The 27,246-nt window shown below is 41.8% G+C and overlaps 1 protein-coding gene across 2 annotated transcripts in view; it reads left to right on the forward strand.

Moving 5' to 3' along the window:
* LOC144687599 (oxysterol-binding protein 2-like) overlaps positions 1 to 27,246 on the forward strand; it is a 336,708-nt gene that overhangs the window by 42,783 nt on the left and 266,679 nt on the right. For both annotated transcript variants that reach the window (XM_078553932.1, XM_078553934.1), the window contains exons 2-3: positions 2,755 to 2,826; positions 21,847 to 22,055. In XM_078553932.1, the coding sequence (XP_078410058.1) occupies positions 2,755 to 2,826; positions 21,847 to 22,055 (281 nt within the window). The remainder of the gene's footprint in view (positions 1 to 2,754; positions 2,827 to 21,846; positions 22,056 to 27,246) is intronic.

Raw genomic sequence — 27,246 nt, forward strand, 5'->3', positions numbered from 1 at the left:
GTGAGCCCCACTGAAGAGAAGTCATGTTTAATTTTTTTTTAAAAATCATTGTTTACATGTTGGAAATCAATATTTCATTTGTTTTATTGAGTTGGATGCTTTGGATCAGACCTTCATTATTTTGGGGTTTTTTTTTGAAAGGGTTGAGTAAACTGCTGATTAGACCCATTCTGACTTTCGAATACTTCCAGATGAATTTTACTTATTTCAAAAATGGGAATAAATTGGAAAACTCCATTGGGTGTATCTCGGCGGTGGTGGTGGTGTGGATGGAGATATAGTTGGAAGATGTGTTGTCCACTTATTTGTATTGATTTAAAATGTAGCTTCTGGTGGTTTTGTAAATTTGTTCTGGATTGTTTCTGCTGACCTCCATTTGCTGCAGTGTATTGGGTAGAACGCAATCACCACCCCACCATCACCCCAAATCTGCAGCACAGTGCAATCAGCCCATTTATCTTCTAACAACTTTTCCTGAATTCACTATAGCCCACATCACTGCTCCATATCCATGTCAAATAGCTCAACTCTCCAAAGTTATGTCCTCGCTAATACCAGTAGCAGGGCTGCTAAATGTCCACTGTATGTTGCTTTCTAGTTGAAATGAAAGAATTATTTTAAGAAAGCCCCATTACTCTTTGAGAATTTGCTGGATAACCTCTTCCCAGTTGTTGGAGGTAGCATGACGAGAGAAACAAGCTATTTCATATTGCTGTTTAAATAAAACTCTCTGACATTGTACTCAAATGTAAGATGTTTCAAAGACAAAATTAATTTGAAATAAACCGGGTTGATGTTGGGTATTATGATGCGTACTCTTCTTAAGCAATAAAAATTTAAACAGGCAAATAAATGTTAATTACACAGAGAGTAATCTCATCCTAACTTCATGATGTTAACCCTTCCTCTGAATACACAAGAACATAAAACATATGTTGCGCTGTGCAACTCTAATGAATAATTCAGAATAGTCACTGCTTGTAGCATGCCTCTTGCTGACTGAATGCATTGCTTATGGTTGCTGACTCTAGAGAGGTCTTGACTCCGCAAGGGTCTAGGCTGATCAGGTTATTGCCTTTCGTATTTTTTAGTTAGAATATCATATGGAGAAAATCCCAGTTTCTCCAATCTTTTCACAAAACTGAACTTCCTCATCCATGGTATCATCCTGGTGTACATCATCTTTAGCCTCTCGAGGGCCTTGACATCCTTCCAAAATTGCACTCAGTCCTCCAGCTGAGGCCTAATGAGTGACTTGTAAAGTTTTAGCATGACTTCCTTGTTTTTGTATTTAATGCCCTTATTTACAAAGCCAAGAATCCTCATCTTGTTGTGCCATCTTCAGAGGTTTTGAAGATGCACCCCAGTCCCTCTGCTCTTGCACCCTCCCCAAAATAGTACTATTTAGATTATACATTATATATCATACAGTAACATACTGCAGTGCTGCCAATCTGAAATAAAAAACAGAAAATGCTGTAAGTACTCAGTAGGACAGGCGGTATTTGTGGGGAGAGAAACAGAGTTAATGTTTTAGGTCAATGACCTTTCACCAGAGCTGGAAAGAATTAGAGATGCAACTAGTTTTAAGTAAGTTCAGAAGCAGGAAAAAGGGGGAGAAAAGAACAAAATAAGAGGGTGGAAGGCAAGAGATATCAAATGACCAACGGGAAGTTGATACAAGGCAAAGGGCGGTGGTATGGGGCAAACAAAGGGACAAAATTCGATGGCCTCCTTCTGTGCCATAAATGGCTTTGTGACTCTAAAAGATAGTTCTAGAGGTAGTGTAAATGGCAGTAACAGAATTATCACTAACAGCTGCCATCTGGTTGTTGAAATTGTGATCTGAAATTCTTGAACTCGAGTGTTGGGTCTGGAAAGCTGTAAAGATGCCCAGTTGACTGATGAGAGCTTCTGTTAAGCTTCATTAGAACATTGTTGGAGGCTGAGTTCAGTGTGGGAGTGGGACGGAGAATTAAAATGATAGGCCACTGGAAGCTCAGGGAACCCTTGCAACAACAACAAAAGCAAGTTGCATTTATATAGTGCCTTTAACAAACCGTCCCAAGGTGCTTATGGACCGACTGGAGGTGCTCTTACCATTAGGTTATACTGGCTCTTCAAATATTGAAGAAAAACTATGTAAGTGGTCAGAACAATCAAAAGGATCTGGAAATTCATTGCATATTTAACTGGTTCTTGAACAAAAGCCACCCAGTGACACTATAGTATGTAGCCGAGCTATACAGAGCAGGAAAGTCTTTAATCTGTATTAAGTAAACTGAGCTTGCCAGGGCAATGGTAAAACACCATGGGTCAGGAAAGCAAAAACCAGAGAGCTCCAGTTCCCACTTGGCTATCCATTGCTTTGCAATGTAATGTGTGTAAATCTGTCACAAGATACGTATCATAACTATGATGGTCAAACTATTGAACAATTATAGTCCAAGCTCACATATAGACAATGGCCAGTTGGACAATCGAGAAGAGCTAAGGAAATTAACCTACTATATGTCATATTCTCAGGAAAAGGGCATGAGGTAGATGGGATGGGGCAGATATGATCAGAAGGATTACTGGAGGAGTTGGAGGTGGGAAGAGAGGTAGATGCAAGATGGCTGCTGTTCGAAGAAAGTCCTGATATTCTCGCACCTTATACAAACACTGCATGTCCTTTCCTGCATGCAAGCGATGGACATTTTTCATTTGTACCTCATTTGAATATCTGACTTTTTCTCCTCCTTTATCCCTCAGCAGCACCTGCTCATCATCATGCAGCGGCCTTCATCCAGGAGGGGGGCCGATGGGAGGCACACTTGCAATGGGGTGAGCAGATCAATTCTGTTACTAATGTGAAATCCTGGCTAAGAACTGTTGACCCTCATTCCCAACACCTGAGCACCAGTTCCACAACTGATGCTGGTACACAGTTGGGACAGAGGGCCTCTGTTCTGCATGCGCTTCTGGGCAGCCTGGTTGCATGTTTTGTTTGAATGTGATCTGATTGTACACTAATAGTAGTTGATGGGGTTTGCAGCGGTTCATATACTCCACAAAATAGACTTTTATGTTGGGTCGAGGGATAGCAGTACTGAAGTAGAGATGTGCAACTTGCAAATACTACACTCCTCCCCTTTTTACTGTGCTAATTACTATTTCTATTCCAAACAGTCTAGGGCCTTTCAAGAAATTGGGTCTTGGATATTGTTGGAGATGTAAAGTCCACCCAAGCAGCAGATATGTCACCTATTGGTACTGACATCACTTGAGTATCAAGCCCTCTATAAATGTATGTTCCAGCATTCAATACACACTGTGTACCCTGATGGTGTCTCTGATACCTGGTGAGATTATCACCAATAGCATGGCCTCTCAGTGATGTTTGTGTAGCTGGTGAGATGGCTGGTGTTTTAACTTAAGGATGGTGAAAAGATTTTATGGACAGTAGCCTGTTGTACAGTAATCATCACAAATGCACTTTACTTATTCATCCTGATGACCTAAAGGCTCAAAATCTCAAATCACAGTGATTTGGCTGTGCCCTTATGGTAAATCTTCGCTTGGTCTTGTCATTTATCCCACTGGAATTAATGGACACGAAGGGATTATTTCTTTTAAATTTGGAGCACAATGAGACTAAACTCTCCAAAGAACCAAACAAATTGACAGCACAGGAAATAAATAGAACTTGTATTTATATAACGTCTTTCATTATTTCAGGATATCCCAAAGCACTTTACAGCCAATGAAGGTAATGTAGGAAAATGTGCAGTTAATGGGATCTGCAAACAGCAAAATTGATTTATTTGTGTTGGTTGAGTGATAAGCGTTGGCCAGGAAATCAGGGAAAACTCTCCTGCTTTTCTTCAAATGATCATGGGATCTTTAATGTCCATCTGAGATTACAGATGGGGCCTTGCTTTAACATCTCATCTGAAAGCCAGCCCCTCTGACAGTACAGCATTGGAGAGTCAGCCTGGTCTTTGTGCTGAAGTCTTAGAGTGAGACTTTTACCCACACCTTTTTATTTGGAGACGAGAGTGCTATGACGGAGCCACAGCACAGCAGGTTGACCATTTGGCTCATTGTGTCCATGTAGGTCGTTTGGCGTAATCAATAGCTAATCTCACCTTTTAATGAGTAAAATGTCATCTGTACAACAGATGGATAAGAATGGAATAAAGATCACCACAATAAAATCATTTCAGCAGACAATTTATGGAAGCTTGTGTGTTGGCACGAGAGTGATGTATAATGTTATTGTCAGGGGCCCTCACTTGAAAACCTCTGCATTTAATGCTCCTGTGTCCACATATGCCTGCAGTTTCCAAAGGATACCTGTGTAAGAATTCAGATAGAAATTTCAGTCATACAGGTTCTGTGCACAGTAATTGGAGTCTATGGCTTAATGCTCTGTTTGCTTGGCCATGGAATCTTTGAAGCAGAATTTCTCTTCTTTGAATACTTGATCTTCAGACTCATAAGCTTTGTGTTGGTAATACCATTCTCTGCACTCAACTTCATCAATTGGTTAGCCATTACGGTAGCAGCAGGACTGGTGAGTCTCGATCTTTAATTTAGTAATCCTTCTTCCCAAATTAGAACAATTAATAATCTTGCTTTTGCAATTTCTTTATTGGTACTGACGAATAGAGGTACTTTCTCGTGTATTACGTTTAATTTATGCTTGTGAATATTGGATTTGTTTTCCTCCATAACTTTCTCTGGTAGTGAAAGATAGAAAAATATGAATAGTATCCTTACGTGCTGTTAATTCCCATAGCCAGTAGCGTGAAATGAGATAAAAGAGTACATGAATAGTACTTTTGTATTGCAATAGGATGATGCAGTTTTGGCTCAATTTTCATAGGGATGCAAGTGTGGTGTTACGTTTTCAATGCCTGCTTGCATTATTGTGGAGTTGGAGCTGTCATCTCGCATGTTTGTTGGAGTTACTGGACGAAACACTGTTGGCTAGCCTCCCACCACTAGCACAAGACAATTAGTCTCCTTAATCATCAAACGTGATTGATGTGGCTCCAGGCCAGCAGTTTGTTCTGAACTTTAAATGCCCAGCTTTTTTGGTTCAGCTCTGGACCTGGTAATTTTATACTTTTTAGTTGATGCTGATCCCAAAAGAAACAGAAAATGTTCAGTGCACAGCTGTTCCATCAGCATCTGAAGCACAGATGGATTAATTTTTCAGGTGATGCTGCTCTGGGGTAGCGAATTCCAAAGATTCACAACCCTTTGAGTGAAAATTTCTCATGTACGTCCTAAATGGCCCAACCCCTTATTCTGAGACTGTGAACATGAGAACATAAGAAATAAGAACAGGAGTAGACCATTCGGCCCCTCGAGCCTGCTCCGCCATTCAGTAGGAACTCGGCTGATCATCTTGTGTTTCAATTTCCACATTCCCATCTAACCTCAGTAGCCATAGATTCTTGTTAGACAAGGGAATCAATCTATCTCTGCCTTAAAAATATTTAATGGCTCTGCCTCCACCACTTTCTGAGGCAGAGTGTTCCAAAGTTGCACAATCCTCAGAGAAAAAAATTCTCCTCATCTCTGTCCTAAAAGGGCGACCCCTAATTTTAAAACAGTGCCCCCTAGTTCTGGACTCACCCACAAGAGGAAACATCCTTTCAACGTCCACCTTGTCAAGGCCGTTCAGGATCTTGTATGCTTCAATCAAATCACCTCTCACTCTTCTAAACTCCCGTGGAAACAAGCCCAGTCTGTCCAACCTTTCCTCATAAGACAACCCACTCATTCCAGGTATCAATCTAGTAAACCTCCTTTGAACCCCTCCAATGGATTTACATCCTTCCTTAAATATGGAGACCAAACCTGCACACACTATTCGAGGTGTAGTCTCACCAATGCCCTGTATAACTGAAGCATAACATCCTTACTTTTATGTTCAATCCCTCTCGTAATAAAGGATAGCATTCCATTAGCCTTCTTAATTACTTGCTGTACCTGCATACTAACTTTTTGTGACTCATGTACTAGAACACCTAGTAATTCTGCACCTCAGAATTATGCAGCTGTCCTCCATTTAAGTAGTATCCTGCATTTTTGTCCTTCCTGCCAAAGTGAACAACTTCACATTTTCCCACTTTAAACTCCATTTGCCAGATTTTTGCCCACTCATTCAACCTATCTATATCCATCTGCAACCTCCTCATGTCCTCTCCACAACATAATTTCCTACCTATCTTTGTGTCATCTGCAAATTTAGCTACCATGCCTTCACTCCCCTCATCAAGGTCATTGATGTAACTCATAAAAAGTTGAGGTCCCAGCACAGACCCTTGTGGGAAGCCACTCGTCACATCCTGCTGATCAGAAAGAGACTCCGTGGCCTAGTTTCCTCAAGCAAGGGGAAACATTTTCTTAAATAAAAACAAAAAACTGCAGATGCTGGAAATCCAAAACAAAAACAGAAATACCTGGAAAAACTCAGCAGGTCTGGCAGCATCGGCGGAGAAGAACAAAGTTGACGTTTCGAGTCCTCATGACCCTTCAACAGAACTAAGTAAAAATAGGAGAGGGGTGAAATATAAGCTGGTTTAAGGTAGTGGGGTGGGGTGGGGGGGGGGGGTGGTTGTAGGGACAAGCAAGCAGTGATAGAAGCAGATAACCAAAAGATGTCACAGACAAAAGAACAAAGAGGTGTTGAAGGTTTCTACCCTGTTAAGTCCCTTAATTTCATATGTTTCAGTTAGGTCACATCACATTCATCTAAGCCCAGGTAATATAAGTGAAGTCTGCTCAATCTCTCGTCATAGGACAATCTCCTCATCCCAGGAAACAGTCTCAGTGAATTGCACTCCTCTCTTGGATATTTTCAGAATTTTCTTTTTAGCTGTTCTTGCAGTTTTCTATCTGATGATGACTGATAGGTCTCTGGTCAAAAATATGTCTTATTGTTACCAAGAATGCAGTATTAAGACGACGATTGGATTCCTTGCAGGAGCTGTACAGCACAATGCTATACATATGCAAAGTAGACTTCCAATTCAAGCCTGAGATTTTACAGACAGTTAAGACTCTGATTGTGGTAATTTGCCTGAAATTGATTAGTTCAGAAGGTTAACTGGCGTTAGACTACAAGTATGTTACAGTAATATTTCATGTTGGAGAGGTTCAAATCAATCTCATTAAATCTGGAATATGAATGTGCTGTAAACTTTGAAAGCAAATCCACTATATTGTGCAAAACTAGTGATGTACTTTTTAAGCATGTGTATTTGTGCATGTGATTTAAAAAGATTTATGGGTTGCAAAACTGTTCTAAATTTGCCGCTGCTGTATAACTGAAAGATGTCTAAATACTGGTGTGGTCAGATGTGGGTTTCACCATATAATTTCCCATTGATTGCACTGGGGAATCTCCATCCCTATCTCTGTCTGTCTCTCTCTTGCTCTTTTTTTCTCTTTATCCCACTGCCCTCTCTTTTTCCCGCTCCTCTTTCTTTCAGTTACCCCTTTCCCCAGAAAGTCTCTTGGTTTCCCTCCTTGTGTATTTTCCTCTTTTCTCCCTTTCTTTGATGCTCATGCTTATCGCATAGGAGTTTGTTTTCTAGTTGACCTACACAAATACAAATTCGTTGTATTTTTTGAGTTGATAGAGCCTCTGGTTAAGTGTGTAAGATAAACCATTAACTCCTTGTATCATGAACAGATTAATGTCTGTAATGTTATTGGAAATTATTTTTTAAAATACAGTTTAGTGGTGTCCGTGTGTATGTGTGTGTGTGTGTGTCTTAATTGGATTAAAGCCAGCTAGTCTAGAGGCTTTGATGTATAGAAAGAAGTAGGTTTGAAATGGTAATTAGATAAACATGGGGAATTTTAGAAACATAGGTGTCAAATGGGCAATTTGCATTTTTAAATAAACCACCCAAAAGAATGGGTGAAATCTTGCACCTAGCTAGAAGACGCCAAGCAATGTGTTTTTTTCAGCTTACTAATAAAATTGGTGGAATGAAAATTGTCAGAAGTAAAATTAAAAGCCTAGTGATACAATGGAAAATTTACATTCAAAGAGAAAGGTATGTATAAAGGAGATTTTGGGTAAGGCAGAGGCATTTTAAGATCCAACAAGTGTGACCAGCCTCAAGCTGCTGCCTGCAAGGATCCAGAGCTGAAAGTACTCATTTTGAATGCGACTGTTCAGGTTGTGCTTTGCCAGGTGTGTGTTTAAATCTATGAGATTTACTGTTGCCTTACCAGGGGTCTAACTGAGAGTCAGATTAATTAGGGGATTTTTGTAGTTATTATAGTAGTAAACATATGTATGTGCTTACAATTTTATTGTGTTAATGTTTAATTTAGTTTCATAAAACCTTCTTGAGACTCGATGGTCTTATTACTGCTGAATTCAAAACCTGCACCTCAAAACATACAAAGCGCAAAAACAGGTTATGACAGTTGCTTCAAGTTTCCCTCTGGGACCTGAACAACTCGGCCTTTACCTTCGGCTATTTGATATCGGGCAACAAGGATTGGTCTTTATGTTTGAAGCAATATTAGTCCTGTCAAGCCAAATACTGCATTTAGACTTCTGATTGCCTGTCTGTATAACTCATTCAGCAGGTTAAAGATTGAACTGCCATACAACTCCTATAAGTTACTGCCAGTTGAAGATGAGATTGAGAATTTGCTGTGTGGGGACTTGTGAAAATGAAAGCATTATTATTTGTAACAAACCAGAGATGTTAAAATAATTTTGAAAAAGCACAATGAGCTGTGCAACCGGGATGAATTATTGATAGACCATGATGAACCTTTCAAAGTGGAAGTCGCAATTGAACTGTTCATGGGAACCACAAAAGTTGTAATGAGGTCGTGTGAAACAGGCCATATATCATTTCAAATGTCAGTAGCACAGAATATGGAGCATGCAAAGTCCAGCGCCTGCAGAGCTGTGTAACTTGTGCAACTTTTGTGCTTGGATCACATGGATAGTTTGGAATAAATCAATTTTCTTTATTTTGGTTCTCACTTTTCTGACTGCTTTAGAGTAAAGTCATTTTCTCAATTAGAAAACAGTTCAGTGGCAAAATATGCTGTCCTCACACAGTGGGTAGATGTTGTCCTCGACTGGAACTGATGGTTCCCTTTGTGCTAATAAGAGAAGAATTCTGTGCACAGTCCATTGAACACTTTAGTAGAAGCCAGTCTGAAATATTGACTTAGTCACTTTGTATTTAATCTGTGAAATTTTATTTTGAGTCTCAGTGAAGCCATGTACCTTCCCCAGTTGAAAGAATGGGCTGAGAGCTACCCCAACCCTGACCAGTGCATCATGGTGAAAATGCATGAACTTGACTGGGATGACCCAGCCTCTGGTTTGCTCCCCTCTAATATCACAAGATAGATATGGATAGCAAAGACAACTTAGCTCATCTTCACTTATCAATCCAGAAGTTCCTACCTTGCACTTTTACCAGTTGGGTGCTGTGATATTATTCCAGGATGTTGGCCTGCACTATCTTGGATGCCCATTGCATATGTTAATCACTTATATAAGGGAAATGTTCTGTCCTGAGCCCTAATTCTGCCTTTTGCTAGTTTGAACCTGCCCCTTTGTTCTACTGCCACAGTTCAATTTGAAGTAGCATTTCAAATGTATTAATTCCACACTTGTTCACCAATTTCTTCATCACAATAAGGTTACTTCTCAGCCCCCTTTTCACAAGGCTGAAAAGCCTGAATATGTGCAGATTTTTTCCATAATTCATTCCTCAGACAATGGTGATCAAGGTTACGGTTTTCCTCTGCACTTCATCCAGGCCTTGAATTTCCCCTTTGTGCCTTGTTATCGAGATTTGCTATGGCTCAGAAGACTAATTTGATACAGCTGCCTTCACATGTACTATTTTAGCTATATACTTGCAGCGTTTAATTTTTTTTTCACAATAGCTTTTCAGCATTTGGATGTGTTGACCACCAAAGTTTACTTAAACTACTTGCTCTCTTTCAACTTCACCCTTAGCTAATTTAGCTAATTTCTTTCATTGAGTGCTTATGTCACACATTCTTTTTCTTCCTATGTGCAGAACTTTACTCTGTTTTATGGTAAATTTCATCATTCATTGCTGCACAACTTTTCTAACTACTTTTTGTCTTTTCTGGGCTGATTCATCTGATTCACTATCCCTGTAGTCTGGTAATAGCATATTTGACCAATTTCTATATCCATGTTGCTGATATACATTAGAAACAGTGCAGGCTCAATTTTAATTTGTAGCAGGCACTGCAATTATTGCAGGGCAGGGTGGAAGTTGGTGAAATTGATAGCACCTCGGGAAATTGGCTCCAACCCACCAACTTTGCATTTCACTGCAACGTGTTAGGTTACAGGTGAGAAGTGCAGGCATTTTCAGCTAAGCCCCCATTGCTGTGTCCCCTCTGGCCATCTCCCTTCTTGTGGCCCAGCCACACTTCGCTGCTAGCAATGAGCTGGACAATACTTTTCTGATGGTCACTGGGGCAGTGCAAGGCCAAGGCTAGGAGATCATTCATCGTGTTTAAGTTGGCATTCAGAATGTGCAAACCATTGGTGAGAGTCTGCATATACTTGTGCAATTGCAGTGTTTGATGCTCAGTGCAGGAGGCCACTCTCCCATGGAAGAAGACATGCTCGCAAAGGCCTGTGACATCATGCCATTTGTGCTTGAGATGGTCTCCTCCAATTATTTTGCCCCAGGGAGATGAGTGTGTTCTTATGCGCACACGCGCGAAAGAGTGCACACTCAGCTGAGGGAATCAATCCCCCGGCCCACACAGGGACCGCATAGCGCTGCCTTGCGGATGTCACACTGGGTAGGACTTAATTGGCCCGCCCACGTAAAATGGCAGCGCGCCCCCAATTGGGAGCGCCCACATGCCCGCTCCTAAACTCTCCCCCCACCCCCCAACGGTGGGAGAACTCTGCCCTTGGACTGCATTCAAGAGAACTTTTTCAGCCAGCACACAAAGAGAATTCTAGATTTAGTCTTGGGAAAGGAAGCTGGGCAAATGGATGAAGCAGCAGTGGGGGACCATTTTGTAGATAGTGACCATAAAAGTGTTAGATTTAGCATCATTATGGAAAAGAACAAAGATAGACCAGGAGTATAAGTTCTAAATTGAGGAAAGACAAATTTTTCAAAGCTGAGAGGTGAACTGGCGAAAGTGGACTGGATACAGTCACTAGAATCATCACTAGGTGTCAAATCAGTTGGAGGTATTCAAAAGTGAGATTTTACGGGCACAGTGTAGACATGTCCCCACAAAGAAAAAGGGTGGTACTTATAGTGCCCCCTGGTTATCCAGAAGCATGCAGGGTAAGATAAAGCAGAAAAAGAAAGCTTATGACTGTCACAAAAAGCTAAATACTATAGAAAGCCTAGAGGAGTATAGAAAGCACAGGGGTGAAGTAAAAGAGGAAATTGGGAAAGCAAAGAGAAGAAAAAATATTAGCAGGCAAAATCAAAGAAAACCCAAAGATGTTTTACCAGTACATTAAGAGCAAGAGAATAAGAGCAAGGAAAGTATAGGGCCTATCAGAGATGTGCATGGTAACTCATGCATTGATGCTGAAGATGTGGGCAGGGTTCTCAAGGAGTACTTTGTCCCTGTCTTCACTCAGGACAGGGATGATGCAGACATTCTAGTTAAGGAGGAGGAGTGTGAAATATTAGATACAACAAGCATCGTGAGAGAGGAAGTGCTGGAGGGACTGGCATCCTTGAAGGTGGATAAATCACCAGGGCTAAATGGACTGTATCCCAGGTTGTTAAAGGAAGCCATGGAGGAAATAGCGGATACTCGATCATTTTCCAATCCTCACTAGAGACAGGCAAGGTACCAGAGGATTGGAGGTCTGCGAACATTGTACCAATATTTAAGAAGGGTGCAAGGGATAGGCCAGAAAATTATAAGCCAGTCAGTCTGACTTCGGTGGTGGGAAAATTATTGGAATCAATTCTGAGAGACAGTTTAATCCTGTCACTTAGAAAGGCATAGATTGATCAGGGATGGTCAGCATGATTTTGTTAGGTGAAGATCGTGTCTAACTAACTTAATAGAATTTTTTGAGGAAGGAACAACGCAAGGGTGGTGCTGTGGATGTTGTCTACATGGATTTTAGTAAGGCATTTGTCAAGGTCCTACATGGCAGACTGGTCAGAAAAGTGAGATCCCATGGGATACAGGGGATGGTGGCGAGTTGGATCTAAAATTGGCTGAGCAACGGGAAACAAAGGGTAATGGCCAATGGATGTTTTTGAGAATGGAAAGTGGTTTCCAGTGACATTCTACAGGGCTCAGTGTTGGTGCCCTTGCTGTTTGCTGAATATATTAATGATTTGGATTTAAATGCGAGAGACATTGGGAAATTTGGAATTCCTAGTTCCCTGGCACCAGCACCATATCTAAGTAGGATAGAAAGATTATGGCCAGTATCTCCACAATTGCTGCCGTTACTTCCCACTGTGTCCTCTGATGCATCCAATCCAGTCCTAGTGACCTATCAATTTTGAGTACAATCAACCTTTCTAATACACCTATTTTGAACTTATCCAGTGCCTCAACTATTTCCTCCTCCACTATGACCTTTGGCAGCATCTTCCTTGGTAAAAGACAAATGCAAAGCACTCATTTAGTATCTCAAGCATGCTCTCTGCCTCCATGCATAGATCCTCTTTTAGGTCACCAATCGACCCCACCCGTCTTTTTACTACCGTTTTACTATTTATATGTCTATAGAAGGCTTTTCACAGAATTTTAATGGCACAGGAAGAGGCCATTCGGCCCATCATATCTGCACTGACTCTCCAAATGAGCATTATGACCTAGTGCCAATGCCCTGCTTTTTCCTGCACATTGTTTCTAATTAAATAATCATCTAATGCCTTCTTGAATGCCTCTATTGAACCTGCCTCCAGCACATTTCCAGGCAGTGCATTCCAGAGCTGAACCACTCGTTTTGTGAAAAAGTTTTTTCTCACGTCACATTTGCTTCTTTCGCAAATCACTTTAAATCTTTGTCCACTTGTTCTTGATCCTTTTATGAGCGGGAACAGCTTCTCCTTATCTACTCTGTCAAGCCCACTCATGATTTTGAGCATCTCTATCAAATCTCCTCTTAGCCGCCTTCTCTCCAAGGAGAACAGTCCCAACCTCTCCAGTCTATCTTCGTAACAGAAGTTTCTCATCCTTGGAACCATTCTTGTAAACCTCTTCTGCACTCTCCCCAATGTGTTCACATCCTTTCTATAATGCGGCGCCCAGAACTGTACATAATACTCCAGCTGTGGTCTAACGAGTGTCTTATATAAATTCAGCATAATCTCCTTGCTCTTGTACCCTATGCCCTTATTAATAAAGCCCAAGATACTATATGCTTTATTAACTACTCTGTCCACCTGTCCTGCCACTTTCAATGATCTATGCACATATACACCCAGGTTTTTCTGCTCCTGCACCCCCTTCAAAATTTCCCCTTACTTTATATTGTCTGTCCATGTTCATTCTACCAAAATGAATCACCTCACACTTCTCTGCATTGAACTTCATCTGCCACCTATCTGTCCACTCCACCAACTTGTTTATGTCCTTTTGAAGTTCTACACTGTCGTCCTAACAGTTTACAACACTCCCAAGCTTTGTATCATCCACAAATTTTGAAATTGTCTCCTACACACCAAGATCTAGATCTTTAATATATTGTTAAGACCGATGCAGTTGGTAAAGCTGAGTTATTTAAAAATCCCAGAGGGAAACTTTAAACAACTGTCATAACCTATAATTTTAAGTGTTATGTTTGAGATGCGACTCTAAATTCAGGAATCAGACCACCACTTCTCGAGATTTTATATTAAACTAAATTAAACATTTTATTAATTTACACAGCTAAAATATATATACGCATGGCTTCAAATTATTACTATCATAACTTCTAACAAATTTCCAAACTAATCTCCATTAAGGCAACAGTAACCCATAGACTTAACCAGACACCATACAAAGCATTTTCACTTTATGAATTCAAAATGAGGCTCTTTTCACTTTGGTTCCTGTGGAGACAGTTGGAGGCTTACAGTTGCCCTTTGATCTTACATTGCCTCTGCTGTACACACACAACACTGCTGAAGTTATACCTCGCCCAGCCCACTGACTGTAAATTCTCATTGTATCAAGAGCCTCTGAATGAAACCTCCCTAACAATAAAACCCCTTTCATAGTACCAATTTTATTAGTAATATAAACATATGGCTTGGTATCTGCTAGATAGGTGTCAGTTTTCACCCCACTTCTTGAATGCTCTATTCAAAAAATGCAAATGCACGCTATCTCTCTTGCATATCAAAACTAGTACACATGAAAGCACCCAGAGTAATTGTTTTTCATCCAATTAAGACACACCCACAGACTAAACCTTTATTTTAAAAAGAAAAATATTTTCCAATAATATATACATTAATAGCTTCATGACAATCAGGAAAAGCAAGGGTCCCAATACCAACCCCTGGGGAACTCCACTACAAACTTTCCTCCAGTTTGAAAAATATCTGTTGATCATTACTCCCTGCTTCCTATTTTTCAGCCAACTTTGTATCCACATTGCTCATGGAATAAAAGGGATTGTAGCAATAACTTTTCTCAAGTCTGTTGTGTGACGCTGTATCAAATGCCTTTTTGAAAGTCCAAATACATAGCATCAACAGCATTACCCTCATTGACCTTTTCTGTTACCTCTTCAAAAACTCCAGGAAGTTGGTTAAACACTATTTCCCCTTTAGAAATCTATGCTGGCTCTTGCCTATCAACCCATATTTTTTCATGTGACTACTAATTCTATCCCAAATAATTGTTTCTGGAATATTGCCCACCACTGAAATTAAACTGTCTGTAATTGCTGGGCTTATCCTTACAACCTTTTCTGAACAAAAGCATAATGTTTGCAGTCCTCCAGTCCTCTGGCATCTCCCCTGAGCTGAGGGAAGACTGAAAAATTATGGTCAGTGCCCTTGAAATTTCTACTCTCACTTTCTTCTATATCCTTGGATGCATCTCGTCCGGTCCCGGTGCCTTGCCAACAGTCTATTCAACACTTCCTCCTTATCTATTTGAAACCTTCTAGTGACAGAGTTTCCTCATCTGTCACTATGGCCTGGTTAGCATCTACCTCTTTGGTAAAGATGGATGCAGAGTATTCGTCTAATACCTCAGCCATGGCCCCTTTGCCTACGTATAAATTCCTTTTTAGGTCCCTAATTGGCCCTACTCCTCCTTTAACCACCCTTTTGCTATTTATATGCCTATAGAAGACTTTGGGATTCCCCTTTATGTTGGCTGCTAATCTTCTCTCATAACCCCCCTTCGCTTCTCTAATATGCTTTTTTGCCTTCCCTCTGAACCTTCTGTGTTCCTCTTGGTTCTCAATTGTTTCTACCTGACACCTGTCATAAGCACACTTTTTATTCTTTAGCTTAATTTCTATCTCCTTTTTCATCCAGGGAGCTGTGGATTTGTTTGCCCCACCTTTCCCTTGCAATGGAATATACCTTGACTGTGCCCAAACCAATTCTTTTTTAAAGGCAGCCCACTGTTCAGCTTCAAATTTTCCCACCAATCTTTCATTGCAGTCTATCTGGCTCAGCTCCATTCTTGCCCCATCGCAGTCGGCTCTCCCCCAGTTAATTATTCTTACTCTGGATTGTCTATTGTCCTTTTCTATCATCATCCTAAAACACACAATATAATGATCACTGTCTCCTAAATGTTCCCCCACTGACACTTGATCTACTTGGCCCACCTCATTTCCAAGAACTAGGTCCAACAGTGTATCTTTTCTTGTTGGATTGGACACATACTGCTGTAGAAAATTTTCCTGAACACAGTCTAGGAACTTTTGCCCTTCTCTGCCCTTTACACTACCATTGGTCCCAGTCTACATCTGGGTAATTGAAGTCCCCCATTAATACTACTCTATAATGCTTGCATCTCTCTATAATTTCCCTGCAGATTTGTTCTTCTACATCATTCTCACTAGTTGGCGGGTCTATAGAGTACACCAAGCAATGTCATTGCACTCTTTGTTCCTTAGCTCTAGCCAAATTGATTCTGCCCTTGAACCCTCTGGGACATCCTCTTACTCCAGCACTGTAATGCTCTCCTTAACCAAGACCGCCACCCCTCCTCCTTTCCTTCCTTTCCTATCTTTCTTGAATACCTTGTACCCAGGAATATTTCACACCCAGTTCTGCCCTTGGCTAACCAACAGAAAGCAGAGAGTCGGGATAAATGGGTCTTTTTCTGGATGGCAAGCTGTAACTAGTGGGCTGCCACAGGGTTCGGTCCTTGGGCTCCAACTATTTACAATCTATATTAATGACTTGGATTCAGGGATAGAAGGTACTATAGCTAAATTTGCAGATGACACCAAAATAGGTGGGAAAGTAAGTTGTAATGAAGACATAAGAAAGTTACAAGTAGATATGGACAGACTAGGTGAATGGGCCAAAATTTGGCAGATGGAGTTTAACGTGGACAAGTGTGAGGTTATCCATTTTGGTCGGAAGAATAAAAAAGCGACTTATTATTTAAATGGAGGGAAACTTCAGAATGCTTCATTGCAGAGAAATCTGGGTGTCCTCGTGCATGAATTGCTGAAAGCTAGTATGCAGGTACAGCAGGTAATAAGGAAGGCAAATGGAATTTTGGCATTTATTGCTAAAGGAATAGAGTATAAAAATAGGGAAGTATTTTTGCCACTGTACAAGGCATTGATGACACCACAGTTGGAGTACTGTGCACAGTTTTGGTCACCTTACTTGAGGAAGGATATAATTGCACTGGAGGCGGTTCAGAGGAGGTTCACTAGATTGATTCCAGAGATGCGGGGCTTGTCTTATGAGGAGAGGTTGAGCAGTTTAGGCCTATGCTCGATTTTAGAAGGATGAGAGGAGATCTAATTGAGGTATATAAGATGCCAAAGGGGATAGACAAAGTAGACGTGGAGCGGATGTTTCCCCTTGTGGGGCATTCTAGAGCGAGAGGTCCTAGTTTTAGGCTAAGGGGTGATAGATTTAAATCAAAGATGTGGAGGAATTACTTTTCTCAAAGGGCCGTGAATCTGTGGCATTCACTACCTCAGAGTGCAGTGGATGCTGGGACGCTGAATAAATTTAAGGAGGAGATAGATTTTTAATTAGTAATGGGTTGAAAGGTTATGGGGAGAGGGCGGGAAATTGGAGTTGAGGCTGAAATTAGATCAGCCATGATCGTAATGAATGGCGGGGCAGGCTTGAGGGGCTGAATTGCCTACTCCTCCTAGTTCTTATGTTCCTTGAGCCAGGCCTCTGTTATCGCCACAACATCATATTTCCACATGGCAATCTGTGCTTGTAACTCCCCAATCTTTTTTACCACACATGGTGCATTCACATGCATGCATAGTAACCCTGATTTAGATTTGGTTACTTTCTCCCTCACCCCGACTCCACCTATTAACTTACAATTCTCTATTCTAGTGTTATCTGTCTCTCTCAGTATTTTGTGCACCCAGGTGCACCTCATCTCTAATATTCTCTCCTAGTTCCCACAACCCTGCTAAGTTAGTTAGCACTAGCAAAACGCCCCGCAAGGAACTCAGCTCCAGCTTGGTTCAGGTGCAACCTGTCCGGCTTGTATAGGTGCCACCTTCCCCAGAGCCAGTCCCAGTGTCCCAGGAATGTAAAGCCCTCCCTCCTGCACCATCTTTCTAGCCATATCCTCCTATTTCAATACTCACTGGCACGTGGCACTGGGAATAATCCAGAGATTACATTTGAGGTCCTGCTTGCTAATTTTTTACCTAGCTCCCTAAATTCTGATTGCAGGACTACATTCCCCTTCCTATTGAAGTCATTGGTACCGCTGTGGACCACGACCTCTGGCTGATCACCCTCCCCCAGAAGAATGTCTTGTAGCTGCTCTGTGACATCCTTGACCCTGGCAGCAGGGAGGCAACATACAGTCCTGGAGTCACGTCTACAGCCACAGAAATTCCTGCCTGTTCCCCTAACCAATGAATCCCCTACCAGTATTGCTCTTTTTCCTTCTTCCTCCCCTCCTGTACAGCCGAGCCACTTGTGGCGCCACAAACTTGGCTCTGACTGCACTCCTCTGAAGAACCAGCTTCCAAAACAGAAAACCAATTGGTGAGTGGGACCCCAGGGGACTCCTGTGCTACCTCTCTACTTCTCTCGGACTGCCTGATGGTTACCCATTCCTTCTCTGTCTCCAAGCCCTTAAGCTGCGGTGTGACTACCTCTCTGAACGTGCTATCCACATAGTTTTCAGCCTCGCGGATGCACCAAAGTGACTCCAGCTGCCGCTTGAGCTCTGAAACCCAGAGTTCAAGTTTCTGCAGCTGGCAGCACTTCTTGCACATGTGGTCACCTAGGACACTGGTAGTGCCCATGACTTCGCACATATTACAGGACACGCATTCCACTTGACTGAGCTGCCCTGCCAACTCTACTTCCCTTATGTTAACTTTATTCTACTTTGGATTATTTATATTACTTTTATTATATTGGCCCTAAGTTTCCCTTATTCCTGGTGCTTCTCAGTTAAATCCAAGTAGAGCTACTTGTTTAAAAATATTACACTTTTCTAATTTACTCACCAGGTCCTACTTACCAAGGCCACCACTCTTCTTTCTGAGGAAAGGTAGAGAAGGAAAGGAGCACTCCCACCCTCCTCACCGAACTCCCTCAGTCCCCTCAGCTCTTGAACTTCTGCTGTTTCTTGCGCTGTTTTTATAGTTCTTCTGCTCTCCTCTAGGTGCTGCTGACTGCCTGTCCTGGGGTCCTCCTCTCGCACTCTCCTCTAGCTGCTGCTGACTGCCTGTCCCGGGGTCCTCCTCTCGCACTTTCCTCCAGGTCCTCTTTTATGTTAGCTTCTGATCACTTCTTATACTCTCTCTATGCCTTTCTTATTTCCTTTTTCACTGAACCTCCTGAACTTGTCAGTCTGCTTCTCACTTTTATTATCAACCTGGCATCAGACATATGTACCCTTTTCCTACTTCATTTTGCTCTCTCTCTTTTTAGTCATTCAGGGAGCTCTGGCTTTGGTTGCCCTACGTTTCCTTCTCGACTGTAGCTGAACCATCTCCTCTTTGAAGGCAGCCTATGTGCTGTAACAGTTTGAGATGCCAATCTCTCATCCCAGTTTATCCGGGATAAGACCATTCTCACCCCATAAAATTATCCCTCTTCCAATCGATTATTTTTATTCTAGATTGTCCTTTGTCCTTTTCCATGGCTAATTGAAACCTTATGATACTATGATCAATGTCCCCTAAAAGGTCCCTTACTCACAATAGATCCACTTGACCCACTTCATTCCCAGAACCAGATCCAGCAGTGCCTCCTTGCTCTTTGGGTTGGAAAGATACTGATCATGTAAATTCTCATGAACACACTTCAGAAACTCTTCTCCCTCTCTGCCCTTACACTATTGCCATCCCAGTTTATATTGGGATAAATAAAGACCTTCATTATCACTACTCTTTCATTTCCTGCAAATTTGCTCCTCTGTATCTTTCTCACTAGTTACATGCACAGTTGTGATGGTACTCCTACTGTTTCTTAACTCTCGCCAAATATATTCTGTCCTTGACCCCTCCAAGACATCCTCTTGCTGCAACACTAATATTCTCCTTAATCAGTACGGCCATCCCTCCACCTCCTTTCTTCCTTTCCTTATCTTTCCTGAACATTTGTGTATCCAGGGATAGTTGGTACTCAGTCCTGCCACTTTTTGAGCCAGGTCTCCATTATTGCTATGGCATCATATTTCTATATGACTATTTGTGCTTGCAGCCCACCAACCTAATTTACAATGCTTCATGTGTTTATGTACATGATCTGTAAACCTGAACTTGATCTTACTATATTTCCTCTTAGTCTCTCCTATTTAAAGTTTACCATTTCTTACTCTGGCTCTCCCAATCCTTGATGCACCATGTTTATCCTTCCTAATGCTACATCCTGGTTAGTGCTATTGGGGAGGGTTTAAAGTATCAAACCACTCAATGAGGACATTGGTCCCAGCCCTGTTGAGGTGCAACCCACCCGATCTGTGCAGGTTCCACCTCCCCCAGAAACAGTCCCAATATCCCAGGAATCTAAAGCCATTCCTCTTGCACCATCTTTCCAGCTAGACATTCATTTGCATTATCTTTCTATTTCTGTATTCACCAGCATGTGGCACTGGGTGTAATTCAGAGATTACTACCTTTTGGATCAAGCTTGCTAGTTCCCCCCATTAGCTCTGTAAAATCTGCATGCAGGACATCATTCTTCGTTCTACCTTCACTGTAGGTACTAATATGCACCATGACCACTAGCTGTTCATCCTCCCTCCTCAGAGTGTTGCATAGCCATTCAGTGATATCCTTGACCCTGGCACCAAGAGGGCAACATATCAACCTGGATTCACGCCTGTGGATGAAAAAATGCCTGTCTGTTCCCTAACTATAGAATCCCCTATCACTCCTGCTTTCCCAATCTTCCTCCTGCCTCCCCAGCTGTCCCCCACACTGTACAGCTTAGCCAGCCATAGTACCAGGAACTTGGCTGTAGCTGCACTCCCCAGATGAACCATCACTCTCACCGGTATTCAGAACTGAACACCGGTTGGAGAGTAAGACACCCTCAGGGGGCTCCTGTAATATTTGCCCGGTTCTCCCATTCTCTCTCTGCCTGCAAACCCCTAAACTGCAGGGTGATCATATGTTATCCACGAGACTCTCAGCCTTGTGAATGTGCTGCAGCGATGGAGTTCTGCTGCGCGGAATGTTGTTGTATGGGTGTATAATCTTACAAAGCAGTTGGATAAATAACTTCTGGTGGTGCTTGTTAAAGAATGAATGGTGATTCAGACACCAGAATTCTGTTGTCCTGGAATAATATCATGAACTCCAATGTCCATCCGAACCATAGGTATGGACAGAAGGGCCTTAATTTAAAAGAAATACTTATATTTATCTGGTGCCTTTCACAAGCTTAGAACATTCCAAATCAATGAAGTACCTTTGAAGAGTAGACACTGTTGTAATGGTGTACTTGATAGCAATCCTGTGTATGTTCCAGTAAGCGATTTTCTGTGATTCAACCTCAGCCATGCCAATAGTGCAGCAGAGCGTAAGAGGTGGGGTGGGGTGTAGTCTGTCTGTGGAAAATGGCATCAAGCTGTTTGTACAAGGAAACGATGTTGGGAGGGGGAAAGAAGCCGAACCAAAGAGCACACTTGAAATTATTCATGAAAAATGGATACCACAGCTTCTGCAAGAGGTCTGGGTGTAACTTTGCTGATCGATGTGGCAATCAATCAGGTCTTGAGTTGCACTAAACCTTCTGTGCTGAGGTAGTTGCAATGGTGTTAGGTAATATTATTTCCTTTCACACCCCTGAGTGAAAGATGATTCTTGATTCTGATCATTATACCTGCTAGAAAGTGTATACATGTGCTTTGGACGAGGGTCAATAGGATTGGCCTCAGTGTCTATCTTCACTGCCTAGGAAGAGCAGTCAGCTAGGGAAGGTACTGGAAGAAGCCTAGGACCCTGTGAACTGTTACCAAGTGTGATTCAGGAGAAAGGAAAAAAAATAGAGGGAGAAACTAAATAATGGGGTCTTCTCCATGAAAAATGAGGTTCTGCAAGATATTCTGCCAATTACAGATTTGATGATGAATACTTGAATGCCCAGAGGAGTTTTAGTGAAGTATTTGACTCATGCGCAACGCTGGTAAAATCGTTCACTGTGCCATATTTGTTTTTTATTTCTCCAGGACCCAGGCTGAGATGGGGCACACATGCAGAGGCACCATTAACCTAGCAACTGCCCACATCGACGTCGAGGACTCATGCACCTTTGTGCTGTCAGATAGTGGGCGTACGTACCACCTGAAGGCAAGCTCCGAGGTGGAGCGGCAACGCTGGGTGACAGCACTCGAACTGGCCAAGTCCAAAGCCATTCGGATGATGAACAATCAGTCAGGTAGTGTCTGTGGAGCAATGTTATCATCATTTAAATTACAATAATGTTGCTTTAGATTCACTTTACACAGAAAAACATTGGCGACTTTGCTGACACTTCTTTTTAGCGTATTTTATTAACTGAGATTTAATGCTGGTGAAAACCCACGATATTTGTGTTTGATTTTATTCTTGACTTCCTTCCCACACTGCTGAAGTTAAGCTACAATTCTGTGTTGCCAGGTTCTGGCAGTGAGACATTGTCCAAACCTAATGGTATGTGAAGGAATGTGTTTACTTGAAGAGTGAAGACAACCCTAGAGGCTAAGCTACCTGTCTTCATACCAGAATGTACCTTTTCACAAGTGGCATTGTTAATCTGATTGTTCAGACAAGGGGTGTAACCAAATTGCACAGGAAGCGATGGCTTCCAAAGTTTGGCATTTGGAGCCAGAGGAGTGTGAACTGTTCTTAGGAAATGTCCTAGGAAAGGAAATGTGAATTGTGGCTGGAAAAAAAAGTTTTATTTGGTTTTAATATGGGCAGTACTAGAAAGGCTTCACTTATTGTACAACCCTCATCGACCTGAGAAGATGGTGCTGGGCTCCCTCCGTGATCTTGATGTCCTTTTGGTGATGATGCTTCCACAATGGTGTTAGATAGGGAGTTAAAGCTTACTGACCCAGCGTCAACAAAGGCACAACATTTTATGGCCAAGTGAGAATGGTGTGTTACTCCGAGAATTTGTTTTCGGACTTGAGTGATTGAATTGGAAGTCATATTAAGAGTTGAGGTTTGCGGCTGCTTCAATTCTTGCCCAATATGGAACTGTATTTAAGATAATGCTTGGAGAATGATAGTGCTACTCAGTGAGTCAGTACATTTATGGGGATTATGCAGTGTGCTTCATATTTGAAGCAGGAACACCCCTGACTCTTAAACTGGGAGCTAAAGGCAGAGGTTGATAATCTGAGAGTGGCCATTTCAATGAACGATATTTGATAATGAACAATGACTTTGGGCTTCATTTACCCTCGGGTAAGCTGCATTTTGCAATGTAGGTTAATTTCTTTTACATTGCATATTGAACACTGGGACCATGCAAGAGGAAATGAGAGTCAAGACGATGAGTGGCAAACCTGTGTTTAATTAAACCAGTTGGTGCCTGTAATTGATTCTCCCTGGTTAGATTAGTAGAAAGGTTGTGAAGGGAAACATGTTGTTGTGGCTGATGATATCTTCACTTAAATAGTTTGTAGTAGATTAGGAAGGCCGCATGATTATATTTATCATTAATAAAGTGGCTCAACCTCTCAAGTGGAAACAGTTACCACTTCACCCTGTTGACAGTCGCATTTTCTATGGATTACTAGTTTTAGAGATAGGAAGAAAGGAGACTCCACAAATTTGAAATAAGGAACAGAGAAGGCTGGACCTGCATAGAAGGCCCATCAGTACATGGAGAAGTAAGACGGATTAAGTTTTTTCTGGTGGGACCCTCGTTTTAAAATTTATTTTGCATTTCCCTGGCTCAAACAATCAGTTAGAGCAATTACGTTGGAACGGTGGAGCCATGTCTCTGTTGTAGTGGTGTCTCGCATGAGAACTTCACAGTGACTGTCAGGAAACTAATAACTGCACTGAGAGACTTATTTGGCTCCCATGTTAAAAGCTCCACCTCCCCCACCCCCCTTGTCCCTGATTCTGTGCTTGTTCAGACTGAAACCAATTATGGAAAATATCGTTGTTCAGTTGTATCCTGAACCAAGTCTTGAACCCCCACTTTCCAACACCTAGACAGCTAACTTCTAATTCAACAAAATCATCTACCTATGCCCCTACTTCACCTCCACTGTTGATTAAAACTCATGTTCTTTCTTTAGTCACTTCTGTACTTGTCACCTCTGATGGCCTGAGAGGCTGCCTGAGCTCCAACATATTTGAATTCCAACTCATCCAAAATTCCACTTACCACCTTCTGTCCCATATTAAGTTCCTTGATAATAGACCTCCATTGGTTTCCCCAAACACATCAAATTCCATTTCCTCATACACACTTACAAATCCCTCCACTGCTTCGTCCTAACTTATCTCTACAACTGACCCCAGCCCACTCTGCTGACCCTCCGAAACTGCATTTCCTTCCTCAACTTCACCACAAATAGCAGAGACTTCAGTGCCAGCCTTTGGAGCTCTCTCCCAAAACTCCTTCATCTTGTTGCTTGTAACCCTACCTTCACAACCTATCTCCTTGATTAAACTTTTTAGTCACTTCTCCCCAACCTCGTGTCATTGTTCAGCCGCTCCCCTTTTCTCCCCTGTGATTTGTCTTGGCATGTTGTTCGCACTAAAGACACTGTGTAAATGCAGCTACTTATAATGTTGACTGATCTATTTGATAAGATGCCATCCCTCACAAAAGTCTTTGTCATGTAATGACTGTTAACTCATTTTGAAGATTGGAGCTTTCGGGGGCACAATAGCAAAGGGCAATCAGTGCCATTTCTCCTGGACCCTCTGCAGAAATGTTGGCCCAGATTTTTCAGTAGTAGCCACAGTAAAACCATTTATATTTACTGTCATTGCTGCTCTGAAACTGACAGGAGCTTCTGAACTCTACAGTTGCTGTCAGTGACCCTCCAGAGGGTGTGCTGTTGAAGTAGTCCCACACCTCCTGACTGCAATCGATTATAAATCACTGAACTGACAAGAACTTGCCCTTTTACACTATCGGTAATATTATTGAAAAAGTTACACCTTGATGAATGATGTGCAACTGAGTTTTTAACAGTGAAGTTCATAATTACTGCTGAAAACCATGTCTAGCCCTGAAAAATTAATTTTCTTTGTGGAATACCAAATTATCTTATGTTTTTTTGGAAAATGGTTTGTTTGATATTTCAGTTTCTATCTTAATCCCATGTATGTAGCCTAATCATTTATTTTGCTTTCTGTAAAAAAAAATTAATTCAAAGTGAAGGATAATCCGTGGATTTTACTTCCAGGTTTGCTGTCTGTGAGAATACATAAATGTGACTGGCTGCTTATGCTGTTTAAAAACACCAGTGTTGCTAGACGCCTGGAGATCCTCATGACTTGGTGCCAGATTCAAACTAACATTGGGATTGCTGGAACTTTTGTGTGCAACTTTCTTCAAAGTCAGTGACAAGTGCTATTGCTTCCCCAATGGCCACAAAATCTGGGTCAATATCTAAAGAGTAATAAAGGAAGCAATGTGGTCAGTTTGAAGAGGGTCTCAAGTTTACTCCAGTCTGTGCTGAGTTGCCAAATCTCAGCCAGAGTGATGTTTGGGCACTATACAATTGACCTCTCCACCCTGGGATTCGAGGGGAAAACTGGCCAGATTACTCAATTCTGAGCATTACCTAGATTCTGGTAGTGCAATTAGGAATGTAGGAGCCGGAGTAGGCCATTTGTCCTCTTGAGCCTGCTCTGCCATTCAGCTGGTCTTCTATCTCTATGCCATTTTCCTGTGCTAACCCATACCCGTTGGTACATTTAATATCTAGAAATCCATAGATCTCAGTCTTGAACATACTCAATGACAACCTCCACAGGCCTCTGGGGTAGAGAATTCTAAAGATTCATCACCCAAGTGAAGAAATTCCTCCTCATCTCCGTCCTAAATGGCCTGCTGATAATTCTGAGACTGTGCCCCCTGATTCTAGAACCCCCCAACTAGGGGAAACATCCTTCCTGCATCTACCTTGTCAAGTCCTGTAGGAATTTTGTAAGTTTCAATGAGATCACCTCTCACTCTTCTAAACTCTAGAGGATACAGACCCAGTCTCCTCATAACTGTACACAATACTCTAGGTGCGGTCTCATCATGGCTGTATAAACTTACACCAAGACATATTTACTCCTGTACTCAATTTCTCTTGCAATAAAGGCCAACATACCACTCCCCTTCCTAATTGCTTGCTGCACTTGCATGTTAGCTTTCAATGACGTATGAACAAGGATGCCAAGATCGCTTTGGTCATCAGCAGTTTGCAATCTCTCACCGTTTAAGAAATACTCTGCATTTCTGTTATTCCTCCCAAAGTGCATAACTTCACATTTTTCCACACTATATTCCATCTGCCATGTTCTTGCCCACTTACTTAACCAATTTAAATTCCCTTGAAGTTTCTTTGCATCTTCCTCACAACTCACATTCCCACCAAATTTTGTGTCATCATATTATGTTTGGTCCCCACTTCCAAATCATTGACATAGATTGTGAATAGCTGGGGCACAAGCACTAATCCTTGTGGTATCCCACTAGTAACAGCCAGCCAACCTGAGAATGACCGTTTATTCCTAATCCCTGTTTTCTGTCTGCTAACGAATTCTCAATCCATGCCAGTGTATTACCTCCAATCCCATGTGCTCTAATTTTGCTTACCAACCTCTTGTGTGGAATCTTGTCGAAAGCCTTCCGAAAATTCAAATACACCACATTCACTGGTTCTCTCATCTATTCTGCAAGCTACATCCTCAAAAATCTCTAGCATAAGAAATAGGAATAGGAGTAGGCTATTCAGCCCCTCAAGCCTGCCCTGCCATTCAATAAGATCATGGCTGACCTGCCCCAGGCCTCAACTCCCCTTTCATGCCAGCTCCTCATAGCCCTTAATGCTCCGATATTTCAAAAACCTACCTACCTCCTCTTTAAATACTTTCAGTGATCTAGCCTCCACAGCTCTCTGGCTTAGAGAATTCCAGACGTTCAGTACTCTCTGAGAGAAGAAATTCCTTCGCATCTTAGTTTTAAATGAGTGTCCCCTTATTCTGTAACTATGTCCCTTAGTTCGTGATTCCTCCACTAGTGGAAACATCTTCTCGACATCTACCCTGTCAAGCCCCCTCAGAATCAGTTTCAATAAGATCACCCCTCATTCTTCTAAACTCTAATGAATAAAGGCCTAACCTGTTTAGCTGTTCTTGATTAGTCAACCCCTTCATCCCAGGAATCAGCCTAGTGGATCTCTTTTGAACTGCCTCCAATGCCAGTATATCCTTTCTTAAATACGGGGACCAAAACTGTACACAGTACTCCAAGTACAGCCTCACCAACACCCTATACAGTTATAACAAGACTTCCCTATTTTTAAACTCCAACCCCCTAGCAATACAGACCAAAATTCCATTTGCCGCCTTAATTACTTGCTGCACCATCATGCTAACTTTTTGTGTTTCATGGACAA

The sequence above is a fragment of the Cetorhinus maximus genome, chromosome 12, assembly GCF_964194155.1.
Source record: "Cetorhinus maximus chromosome 12, sCetMax3.hap1.1, whole genome shotgun sequence".
In the NCBI taxonomy this organism is placed as follows: Eukaryota; Metazoa; Chordata; class Chondrichthyes; order Lamniformes; family Cetorhinidae; genus Cetorhinus; species Cetorhinus maximus.